Source organism: Apteryx mantelli, chromosome 5 (genome assembly GCF_036417845.1).
Source record: "Apteryx mantelli isolate bAptMan1 chromosome 5, bAptMan1.hap1, whole genome shotgun sequence".
Taxonomy (NCBI): Eukaryota; Metazoa; Chordata; class Aves; order Apterygiformes; family Apterygidae; genus Apteryx; species Apteryx mantelli.
The window spans coordinates 62,998,503-63,011,027 of record NC_089982.1 but is presented as its reverse complement, the minus strand read 5'-3'; the positions used below and the strand labels follow the sequence as shown (position 1 = coordinate 63,011,027).

General features: G+C 35.1%; 1 protein-coding gene across 1 annotated transcript in view; it reads right to left on the bottom strand.

Annotated features, from left to right (window-relative positions):
* The window catches only part of ARAP2 (ArfGAP with RhoGAP domain, ankyrin repeat and PH domain 2), a 121,770-nt gene that overhangs the window by 15,913 nt on the left and 93,332 nt on the right, over positions 1–12,525 (bottom strand). The window contains exons 26-27 of the mRNA XM_013949576.2: positions 8,065–8,193; positions 1,199–1,338 (exon numbers count right to left, since the gene is read on the bottom strand). Coding sequence (XP_013805030.1) covers positions 1,199–1,338; positions 8,065–8,193 — 269 coding nt within the window. The remainder of the gene's footprint in view (positions 1–1,198; positions 1,339–8,064; positions 8,194–12,525) is intronic.

Below are 12,525 nucleotides of genomic sequence, written 5' to 3'. Positions count from 1 at the left end.
GAACCATTTAATGCGTTATGAATCAGAATGGCTGAAAAAGCAATTTTAACATAGTACAATAATCCTATCATAAACTCTTTCCTAGATCCTAATTAAGGTTGTATGAGAATATTAATTTACTCTCACATATGTGACAATTTGAGTTTTAGCACTAAATTATGCATCACTATTTTTGACATTCTAGGGTCATTCTAATTAAAAGTATATCCACAGTCTTACAAGAAGATATATTTCTTTTGCATTAGCTTACATTAGCAATTAATCCATAAACTTTGGTCTTAAAAAAAAAATATATATATATATATTCTCCTGAGTATTTTAGGAAGGCCAGCAAGCTTATGTATATCTGTTGGATGGGCAAAACCAGCATCCAGCAAGAATAAAAGCACTTGAAACTTTAAGAGGTATTGTTTACCAGAAATTAGCAAAACTAAAACTAACAGCACAGTTTACAATATATGTTATTTAGTTTTACACTTTAACATAAATTGCATACATCTGAAAACATTCTTCACAGAAAACTCCTGTGAAAAAATCTCAATTCAACATATTATCAAGTATGCCTGACTTTGCTTCTGTGGGATTCTGACTATATCTAAGCATCAGTACTAGTGTCTGCAAGACTGAGATTACATCAAGTCTCTTTTTTCTAAAGTTTTATTTCAAGAGAAGTTTATATTTCCTCTTCATTACTGAGAAGTTAATGACAGCTTTGTAGCTGGGAGGCAAGGGAAGATTTTGCTAGTGTATTGAGAGATACTGTTTTCTAACCTCTTCCATCATGACATTTTTAAGTAAAAAAACCCCTGTTGCTTGTAATTTCTAAAGACTCTGAGATCTGAAAACAAACCAGCATGCAGCTCACTTAAGTTCTATATTGCTTCTACTACAGCTCAGTACAAAGGGTTTTCATAAATCTTAGTCACAGCAGTTTATAGGCATTTGTAAACTTTGGTTTAATTTCTTTTTTAAAGCTTATAATAATGCATAATTAAACTAGCTAAATAAGCATCATCCATAATTTCATTTTACTAAAGTCTCTGTGAACTAGTAACATAAAAAACTTGTACTTCAACCCCAGACTTTGAAGGTTACCATTTAACTCTGTTCACCTGTTTACCTTTCTTCTCATTTCCATATGAAAAAGAACGTTTTAGTGCTTATGATTAAACTGGTGAAGAGTTTCTGTCTGTTGTACCTTCATATCCTTGTAAAGAAGCAAGTTTCCTTCCCGTAACACAAAATACCGTTCTTGAAATTTGTTTCCAGATAGTAGCTTTGATGGTTCTTCTTTGTACTTCAGATAGCCTGCTTTCATACTGCCTTTCAAGTTTTTCTCTATCAAGACAATAAAAAGCGTTCTGTTAGAAGATTTTGGAACAGTGGAAACTGCTAATTTTTAAGTGCCCCTAATATTTATTACTGTATATCAAAAGACTAAAATTACAACTTGATTGGTCCAAATTTTCTTAAGAAAGTATTAAATATTGACAACATGATGATTTTAATTATTGGAAAAAAAATCATCTTCTCTGTTTCACTTCTAAAACAGATAACACAGAAAGAACCACCGACGTACTTCAATTACAATAATCTGTTCAGAAAAGAACATGCGTTAAGTTGCAAAGTATGTGTAAGTTTTTGCCTCTCTGAAGCACAAGTACATTAAAATTACCAGAAAGCTCTGATTTTGTTGTGAGACTGTGTACATTTTTCTGTTTAAGAGAGTCAAAATACACACAGAAACACACATATATTTGGCAAAACAAACAAACAAACAAACTTTTGAAGTAGTATTTTGCAAGCAGCTTTAGAGAGAATTAAAATTGATTTTGTAATTAAAAGATTTTTAATGAAACAAATCAGAACCATTGAAGTTTTCAATGATAAAGACTAGATTTTCAGTATAATGTTAATGTTGACAGCAATTTAAAAATCTAAATAAAATAATACAAAAAAGCATTGAAAATATATTCTTTAAAGAGAAAGAATGGGTCTTTTCTGAATGTTGCTAGATGAAAACTACTGCAGCACCACTTCTACATGTTTTTCCTTTCCTCCCAATCTTTTTTTAAAAAATAGTTTATCTGCTTTGCCCAGCAAGTCCACTTTCAAATAGCAGGACTTCTGACCACTAATTACGGTAATTACTATGCTGAAGTGACTCATGCATACAAATTCAAACCAAAACAACATTTTAACAAAGTAAGGAGCAATGAAAAAGAAAAATAATTCCTACTTGCATCTTGCAGAAGCCTTAATGAAAGAACACAGAATTCAGCAGCAACATTAAGTATTCTTTTCTCCTTGAGGTAACTAGTGCTTAAAGTAGACTGCCAGTGTGAAGACAGAGAGGCCAGACAGAAGGAAATAAACTGTTCTCCATTCTAGTCAACATTACCAGTACAGGCTGGGGGTTGACCTGCTGGAAAGCAGCTCTGCTGAGAAGGACCTGCGAGTGCTGGTGGACACCAAGTTAAGCATGAGGCAGCAGTGTGCCCTTGTGGCCAAGAAGGCCAATGGTATCCTGGGCTGCATCAGGAAGAGTGTTGCCAGCAGGTCGAGGGAGGTGATTCTCCCCCTCTACTCAGCCCTGGTGAGGCCACATCTGGAGTACTGCATCCAGTTCTGGGCTCCCCAGTACAAGAGAGACATGGAGCTACTGGAGTGAGTCCAGCAAAGGGCCACTAAGATGATTAAGGGCCTGGAGCATCACTCATATGAGGAAAGGATGCGAGAGCTGGGACTGTTCAGCCTAGAGAAGAAAAGGCTGAGGGGGGATCTTATCAATGTATACAAATATCTGAAGGGAGGATGTAGAGAGGATGGGGCCAGACTCTTTTCAGTGGTGCCCTGTGACGGGACAGGAGGCAACAGGCACAAACTGAAACACAAGTAGTTCTGTCTGAACATAAGGAAAAACTTTTTTTTTTTACTATGAGGGTGACTGAGCACTGGAACAGATTGCCCAGAGAGACTGTGGAGTCTCCATCCTTGGAGATATTCAAAACCTGACTGGATAGGGTCCTGGGCAGCCTGCTCTAGGTGACCCAGCTTGAACAGGGGGGTTGGACTAGATGATCTCCAAAGGTCCCTTCCAACCTCAACCATTCTGTGATTCTGTGATCTCTTAAAGAAGCAGCTGTATTAACAGGGCTAATTTCTTTATCCCAATATACTATGAGTCTACTACTTATGCCATATTTTGGCTTGGGCCACCTATTTTCTTTTGCTAAATGTAGATATTTCCTGTAATTCATTAATGTGTTGAGGAAATACTGAATAAATTTGTTTAGGAGCTCTGGAATGATACCACCAACTCTTATACTGCATCATTTCAAAATAAGCAATAAGACTGTGGTGTAAAAGGAGCATGTGGTAATGGCATCCTTACCCAATTACCCAAGTGGCCTCTTTTCTGTAACATTCCACTAGCAAAAAAGAAGATAAAATATATTTGCATTCACTCAGGAAAGACAGGAATACAGAAAAGAACCAACTTTCATATATGTTGAATTTCTTTGCATAGATTTGATTATTTGTGAAGAGCAGTATTACACAGAGAACTATACAAATAGTCACACTTTGGAACCCAGTAGTTTTTGCAACATGCAGTAATGAATATTATATATTTTTTTTCATCTCATACATTCATTTTAATAAGCAGTCAATATTTTCAAGTACAGCATAACATGCAGAAATTAGGTATTAAAGGTGACAAGGCAGAACTAAGAATTTGCATGGAATATCACTAATGACCATAAAATGAATGATCCAGTATAAATATGTTGCACAGTAGTGTTTGCATCTACATATATTTCAGTATTTATGTTCTTTGCCCTTCTTTTAGGGAACCCGTAAACAGTTATACCATATTTAGGAAGAGCCCCAACCTACTAATAGTGAAACACATATTATTGCATAAGATGCATAAATGCGCGTGCACAAAAGGTAGGTAAGTAATATTTGTACTCAAACATTTGATGCAAATACATTTTGAGCTGCACACACAAAACCAGTTAGGTTATATTTTAAAACACAGAGAATCAGATTCTGCTGTCATTTGTACAGTGTAGTGAGACTTTGGGACTAACTCAAAAAGACCTATCTCAATCCTGTCTTTCATACTGGATGAAAATTAAATTAAATTATTCCTCCTACTAACCCTAATTATTTGCAAAAAGAAGATAATTAAATATTGTGAATCTAATTCCCTCTTGCTTTATATCTGAGTACAAACTGAAGTTATAAAAGACATTTTAAAAATATAATGGAAATCAAAAAGATAATAAACTCCTTTGACTTCATCAAATAAAACCCACTCCATTCTAATCATCATGCCTTCCATTAAAAGAAAATCTCAAAAGAAGATTTCCCAGTATTTTCATTAGTTCAAGACAGAATCTAAGAACAAAATCAATACATTTCTAACAATTAAAATCAAAAGTTTGGATTGGATTGATTTGAATCCAGCTAGCAGTGCAATATTCTTGTACAGTTAAAAAAAAAAAAAAAAGTGATATAGTCCCTGTGTGCCAATATGAATACTTGTTTCATGTTCAGAATAGAATACAAAACCTCACCCACACCATCACATGAATTTCATTTTATTTTTTTAAACATGTCAAATGAGACTAGGAGGATACTTTCACATCTATACCAAATTGGAGGATTTCTAATTCTGCACATAGCTCTCAAAATGACAAAAAAAATCATTCTAAACTCTGCAGCATTCTCACCATAATAAATCTATCAACCACTTAATACATACAAAGATCTTAGGAAAGTCAGGAGGAAAAATAATCATCCTCTATACTTGATGATTTTCTGTATTCTTTAGCAGCCAGTACATAATAAAGTAAATCTAAAATAATCTGGATGTGTTCTAATCAGACTGATTTTTCAGATACAAACTTTAAAAACCATGCAAAACTTTCCAGATCTCTGAAACCACTAGGAACTAGATGAACTCAATCCATTCAGGATTGCTTCACTGACAGTTTAGAAGTTTGTGTTTCAAATAATATTTCTGAATAATAGCTCCTGTTCTCAGAAAATCAGTATTTCCCACTCAAATTAGACAACTCTTTACTGGAAAATTTCAAGTATCCATATACACACTTTACAGTGAATCTATTTTCTTATATTTTTCTAACAGATGGAATTTTAATACGGGAAATTTTCACATAAGGAGAAGAGAGAGGGTCTTGAAATAGAATGTACCGAGTATCTGTTATACGAAAATGTAATGCACATCTTGCCCTTCTGAACAGCACTTGAAAGACAGTACTCCTGCAGAAGCATGAAAAGTTATAGAATAAACTGTCAAGAGAGAATAACTAAAGATTGGGAGGAAAGTGGAAAACTCACCACAAATTTTTCTGAAGCTACATCACTAAAAATAAACTATTTTTTTTCCTTGATAAGGAAAATTGATTTCTTGCAACCACAACTGCCTCTTTCTCTAGTCACCAGGAACACTCCTTCCCCGATGGCCTGATCATGTATCTTTCCTCACTCTGACACTGCCTAATGACAGAGGTGCAATGTTTATCTAAAAAACCCCAGCTTTGTGTCTTGAAATATCTGCTTACACATTTTAACACTATGTACACATGTAAGATTAAGAACAGAAATACTAAATGTGTATTCCTGTGCACTAACACCCACATTTAAGAACAAATGCAAAGTTTGGATAAATAATACAGACTTTTTGTGCATTTTGGCCTAAACTTAATATATACCCATCTCTGCTGAAGTTAGTGAACATTTATTTTAGTTCGTCAGTATTCCTAATGTTTCAGAGCACATTTACAAGCTATAAGTAGACTCAAAATCTCTGCAAGATGAAATGAATAAAGTACAGTGTTTGTTATTTTAAACATCTTTATTTTGTTATAATAAGATCCAATTAGAATTTACATTTATTGTTTTGTTGCTCTACTATGCTATTTTTAAGACAGGAAAAAAGCATATAATAACCCTGCCCCTCTCCTCCCTGCTCCCCAATTTTCTTAATATTTTTCCTGTTTGTGATGAAATATGCTCAGTATTACCGAACAAGATGGTAGCTCAGCTAATAACGAGTTGACTAAATCACATTAGATCTACTTTCCTTATTTCCTTTTTAGATATTAATTTGAAGACATATCAATGCAATGTACGGAGCAATAGTGATAGTGTTGGTGGCCATTTTGACTGATCTGAACCAAAGTAAAGAGAATAGTTAACTAGCCCCAAAAATCTCCAAGTATACCCTCCTAAACAGTTCCTAATTGTTGCAAGATAGAATTAAAAGGTATAAAACCTAAATTTGTAGAAAATAAAATTTATTCACAAGGTAAAATGACAACCCCACATTCGAGTACAGATTTTGCAATAAAAAATTACTTTGCCATGTTAGGATTGTCGAGATCATTAGTGTAAGTTTGCAATATGGCAGAATGTTTTTTAAAATCCTTCAAACCACTGAGAAAACCAGTATAACTTACTCAATTTTTATAACTTGTTTAATAAGATTTTAATTATTTTAACACCAAAAAAGAGCCACTAAATGTAAACATTCAGTCACCAAAAGCCAACATGTCCAGACTAAGGTCAAACTGAAGAGAACCCAGGCAAGCTTAATTAGTGTGATGGGGAGGGCGGGATGGAGAAGAAATGAATGTAAAGACCATGAGACAAGAAGGATGGCAAATGGCAGACCTCCTCCTTAAATAGTACCACGCTATAAGTTGAACTTTAGACACTCGCCTAATTCTCATTTGTTTCTCAGAGCAGTCGTTCACATGTAGTCCTCGTACCCCCTTCACTTTTCTGATTATACCTCGATATATACTGAGTGAGGTGAGGGGAGTTCATATTTCAAGCTTTTAAAGAACCAGGCCATTTCTCTCTATTCACTATCTGCTACAACACGTTTATAAGAGATAGTGAAACTCAAACATAAAAAACCATGACTAGCACACTTGTTAAAGTTGGGTCATATCTGTAGAGCTTGCTTTTACAGAAATAAAGGATGATGAGAGAAGGCTATTACTTTCAGAAGAATAAGCATAATAGCATAACTTTCATTTCTTGAAATCAAGACAGAAGAGATATACAGATGGAGAAACTAAATCCTTCTGTGTATGGGGGAGAGATCTAGAGGAAAAGAAAAAAGATTATATATTTGAATAAGCCATTAGATAAAATCAGTTAGGCATTAAACCAGGCATCAAATGTTACTATCACGTGTTTTACAGTGATGGCATAAAGAATGTCAGCAGCTTTAAAACAGGATAATCATTTTCTGACAGTTCTAATCTTCTGCTTCCCTCAGAGTGAATACTACATATTATTACCTGGGAGATTTAACTCCAGGTATTAAAAAAAAAAAAAAAAAGGGGTCTGGGTCATCTTGTAAATCATATGTTTCCAGTAGCTGTGTTTCCTTTCAAGTATCAGAGCTAAATTCCTCCTTCTACTTAAAGGCGATGTACTTGCTGCAAGTCACTTGCTTGCTTGAGTATGTCATTCCAAATTAGCCTTCCTATTTGGAGGCATTAGATTATATAATCCTGCCCCCCCACCCCCCACCCCCAACACACACACAGAAATATATATATATATATATAAATAAAATATATATACTTTTTTTTAACTAAGAGGAAAAAGTCAAATTTTCTTTCCTAAATTAAATAAAGTCTAGTCCTTGCATAAAGTAATGTAACTACTAGCAACATCAGTTTTCATCTAGCAAGGCAGTTTGTGGACTGCTCAGAACTGCTCTAATGAAAAAGCAGTCTCATGCTCTACAGCAGAAGTTCACAAACTGTGAGTTGAATACAGGGTTTCTGTATGTTTTTATGTTCAAATGGCAGATCTGTATGGTTTGTAGAAACAAGAACATACATTATTTCTATGTTTTAGAAGGAAGCCAGTACAACTGTCAGTAAAGCAATAACTTTTAAAAAGTAGCGGTAATTCAGATGTTCTGGGACACTTTGCCCCAGTGAACAGCTATAAAAAAACCTGTCATTCTTGTGTCCCCATGAAATATCTAATTAAAGAAAAGATACATACCAGTGTAGAGTTTTATCATGTCTGCTGTGAGGAATCTCTTTATTATTAGATATGTGGTGCCAGGCTCCGGTAGTGAACTCCAGTGAAGAACCTGCTCTAGCACATTCTCTGTATAATGCAGAGGACGTTCTGAAAAATTCCCAGAAAAAAAAGTTGAAATAAGAGAAACAAGATTGGAGGCCCTTTAAGTTACACATTTCCATAGATAAACTTTGAGCAATAAGAAGAAAAAGTTGCTTTCAAAATAATACAGTTAGGCACTTCACTGACTTTCTACAGCAACACCTTTGCTGGTAGGGTCTGCATAGGTTTCCCTTCCAGATAACCCAGATTGAACAAGCAGTAGTTACATGTTCAGTAAGTCTTTGGTATTTAATTATTAGTATTTCCTTCTTGAAAGATATTAAAACACTGCTTTCATGCTAATAATAAAAGCTAGGAAGTATCAGAGTGCATATGTAAATATGATGAAACAGTATTACACAGTGAGACCCGCAGCTACACTGGGCCTCATTGCTCCAGGCTCCACATTCTTCACTTCCAAATGGAAGTGAATCTTCCTAGCCATGAATGCTCTCGAATCAAAAACATATAAAGAATTTGGAATAGCCTTAGTGAAAAAAAAATACTGGCACAGATTACATTGCCTGTTAATGATCAAACCAGACTGAGCCAGTCTTTTAGTTTCATTCCATTCCTTTCACTGAAAGGGAAAAGGATCTGCTCTTACCAGGTCTTCTCCATATTGCTGTGTTTAGGAAATTTCCAGATTTGCGCTTCTCTATTCCAAACTCAAGCAAAGAGTACAGCAAAATTAAAATTAAGATAAGTGAAGGCATGACTAGAATGTGCATGCACTTCAACACTTTGGTTACTGAAACATACGTTTGTCTATAGACAGATAGATAGATATCATTCAGTCCTAAAACACACAGACCCTGAAACCCTTTCACAGATTTGAAGAACTGCAGAGATGATAAAGCCCAAATAATACGCCATACAAACTCCAGTTCACACACCAGATGAAAGCTGAGAAGACCTAGCAAATGGTCCCTAAGCCCGCATTATCAGATCCAGCAGATATCTAAATGTGACATACACTGTGACACCCAACCAATGCTACATGTATCATCTTTAGGCGATACTGAGGAGGACAGAGGGAGACTGTGCAAGCCCCCGTCTAACTACTTGTTTCTCCATATACACACCTGAAGGCTTTAGCCTGCTCAACAATAAGCACCTATTATAAACCAGAGGTTCACAGAAAGCACAAAAACCTTAACAATGGCCATGCAGGCTTAGAGCACTGGACCCAAAAGTCATTTTATCTCCAAAGTCAGATCTCTCCACAAGTTCTGAGCTCTCGTTTGGACACCAACATATGTGGGTCAGGCATTCAGAAGAGCTGGGTACAAGTGCTGGAAAATCACACCTGTGTGACATTGTCATCTGGGTCAGGCAGTCTAGCCCAGTATTTCTTGGGCACTGAGGGGAAAAGTATGATATTATAATCTTATTTTTCACTTCTGCTAGGGTAGGTGAATATGAAATACCAACAACTGCTTTGGGACAGTCCAGCACTACGCTCTAGCAGTACATCTTTTCCTGAACCCCAGAGCTCCAGGAAGAAGCAACCACAACTGCTGTTTGTACATCCTTTATTTATAGCACACTGTTGAGTGGCAGAAAAAAATACCTCTGTTTTCAGAGGCAAAAAAGCTACCTTACCTCTAGACATGTTAAATCACTTACATAAAGATTTTATTATTCGCACATGATAACAAAGCAGCCTAACAGAAATACTATTCCTCAGACAGCAGCTCAATCACTATTTTATAACTCCGTTTTTCCAGCCGTTTTGATTTAAATGGTCCAGCTTTCCCAAAAGTTGAAAAGAAGTTTAAAGACTATGGACTTTTAAATGTGATAAAGTTTAAACAACTTGTTGCCTTTGTACAGGAGAAAAATCCACTTTAAGGAGAAAAAAATTACAAAAGAAAGGCAGGAAAAGCTAGCAAATCATCACACCTTCCTAGAACACTAGCACTCCCAGAGTAAACACCTACTGTTTTATTTATAGTTACATTTAAGACCATCTGTCATCATGGATTACATGGTACATAAATCATCACGCTGAAATGCACTAGTTATTTTACTGGCAGCACACCTCATTTACAAACTATCCATCAAGCACAAATTACTAAAAAAACCTATACACCCTATTTTATAAAAGCATATGGTACTGAAAGTTCTGCATTAGGTTAGATAATTTTATCAATTATTTCAACTTTTCTATATGCAAATAATTTCGTTGATTTTTAATACTGCAATTTCAGTATTTTTAACATCAAGCAGTCAACGCATACATACAATTACCCTTTTACTTAGGTCATCACATATTTGCTGGTAAATATCCAAAACCAATCATTTTAGTCTTAAACAGCAATAACTATCAGAAGAAAATTACTTTTTAGAAAATATAAGATTCTAATTTTCTTGACTTTTCAGGGTTAGTTTTCAGAGCAGTATATCCTGGAAATATTTGATGAGAGACTGAAGTAAAATAATTCTTATAAAAACTTAGGATTGAGTATAACGAATCAAATATCACCATGCAGTGGACAGGTACCAGACCATGGAAGGGACACAAGCAGAAAATTCATTTCTATCAGGAAGATGCTGTGGTCATCAACAGAAAGTTGAAGCAAATAGGCAGACTTTGTTGCTGTCATGAGTGTGTCAAGATCCCAACTTATTTTTAAGTGCTGTGGATGAGGTAAAGTTAAATAGTGTTCATCAAATGATGCCAGTAAAACAACCTGCAGCAAAAAAGGCTCAAGTAGTTTGTTGGTTCTTTTGCGTCACGTTTGGACCAAAGACTACAAAGAACTATTCTTCCTCTTGTCTGTTACTTCCTCAATGTTTCAACCTTGTGAAAATCTGTTAAATTCAGCCGTAGCACTAGAGGAGTCCTCCTGAATAAGTGCCTCTTATTGTTTGAATTATTTTAATTTTTCAACTTCTATTAATTCAGTTCACCTGTTCTAATGCACAGATTCTTCCATGGGTCCAAAAATGGGTCCATTCCATCAACACAGTCTCTGCTCATTGGAGCCAGGTGCTGAATTAGGACTTAAATCTTGGTTTAGTTGGCTTTTTTTTTTTTTTTTTAAACACACATTGATAGGGCATTTTCTATTTTGCAATGTAAATCTCGTTTCAATGGGATACTCTCTACTCCCTTGACAATATTTATTGTCCTATATAGGGTCTGTAGAGTCTCACTCTAAGCTTAATTTTTCCAATCCTCCATAGTCATTAGTTCAGACAAACTTTCTAGTCTGCACTAAGATCCTAGTTACAGCACCCAAATACCTCAAGAAGCTGTCTTGAGCCGTCTTTTTCATCCACCTTTCTGTTCTCTTGGCAATATAGTTTAATTTTCTCTTTCCCTTAATCCCCCTTCAAATTTTTCCATTACTCAGTCAAAAGAAACAGAATTTCTAGAGTTCTTGTAAAAGTTATCAGGACTCTCTGAAGATAATAGATGCCAGTGTTCTTTGTCAGTTGACACCCACATCTATGAATCTGGAAATGAGTTGCACCTTACGACTCTACACAGCATCATCACAAGATTGTATGCTGCAAAAAAGAGGTCAGGATCATTCAGTTTACATCAGAAGGGAGAATGCACTTATGCCACTGTTAATACTGCCAAGTTCAAGCTGAGTATATCAGGAATGCCAGTAAATCTTAGGAGATTATTGTAACTACATCTAAAGTCAAGTAGAATAGAACTACTCAGACAATCTTGGAACATTTGGTTGACTTTGTTTTCTCCATTTCTTTCAGATTGCTTTTTAAACATGAAAATAGGAATCTCCACTACAGAAATAAGTTAGTCCAAAGTCCACTTTTTTAACATGCAAATAATAATAAAAGCAACTCACTTAAAAGTGCTAATACTTTGTATACCCTAAAAGCACATTTCTGTTCCCAAGTATTCTTCAAACAATGAGATGACAGTGAGTATTCATCCAAAGTTTTAATAAAAAAAGGATTCCTGTATTATTATATTATTTTGATTATCTCTAATAGTAAAGTGTGAGCTCCAGCATTAGCATAGTACTCTCGATGTTAACACCTGTTTACAGTTCATGAATATTGTGACCTTTGCCACCATTAGCATCAGAAATATATTTAAAACAAATGTTTCAAGATTCTGCTATATACACCTCAATGCTACCTGTAATACAGACAAGGTTACAGAAATTTATATCTCCTTTTTTGTCTACACACTTAAAATAAATTGACTAAATAATTAAAAAGAACCTGTCCCCTGAGTACTGCATGTATTTTCTTGTTTCATTTTCTGAAAGACATTATTCCTTAGAAATCGACTGCTAACTAATGAAAATAAGTTTCTTCTTTGAAACTTATTGGTAAGATCTACTTTTCTGT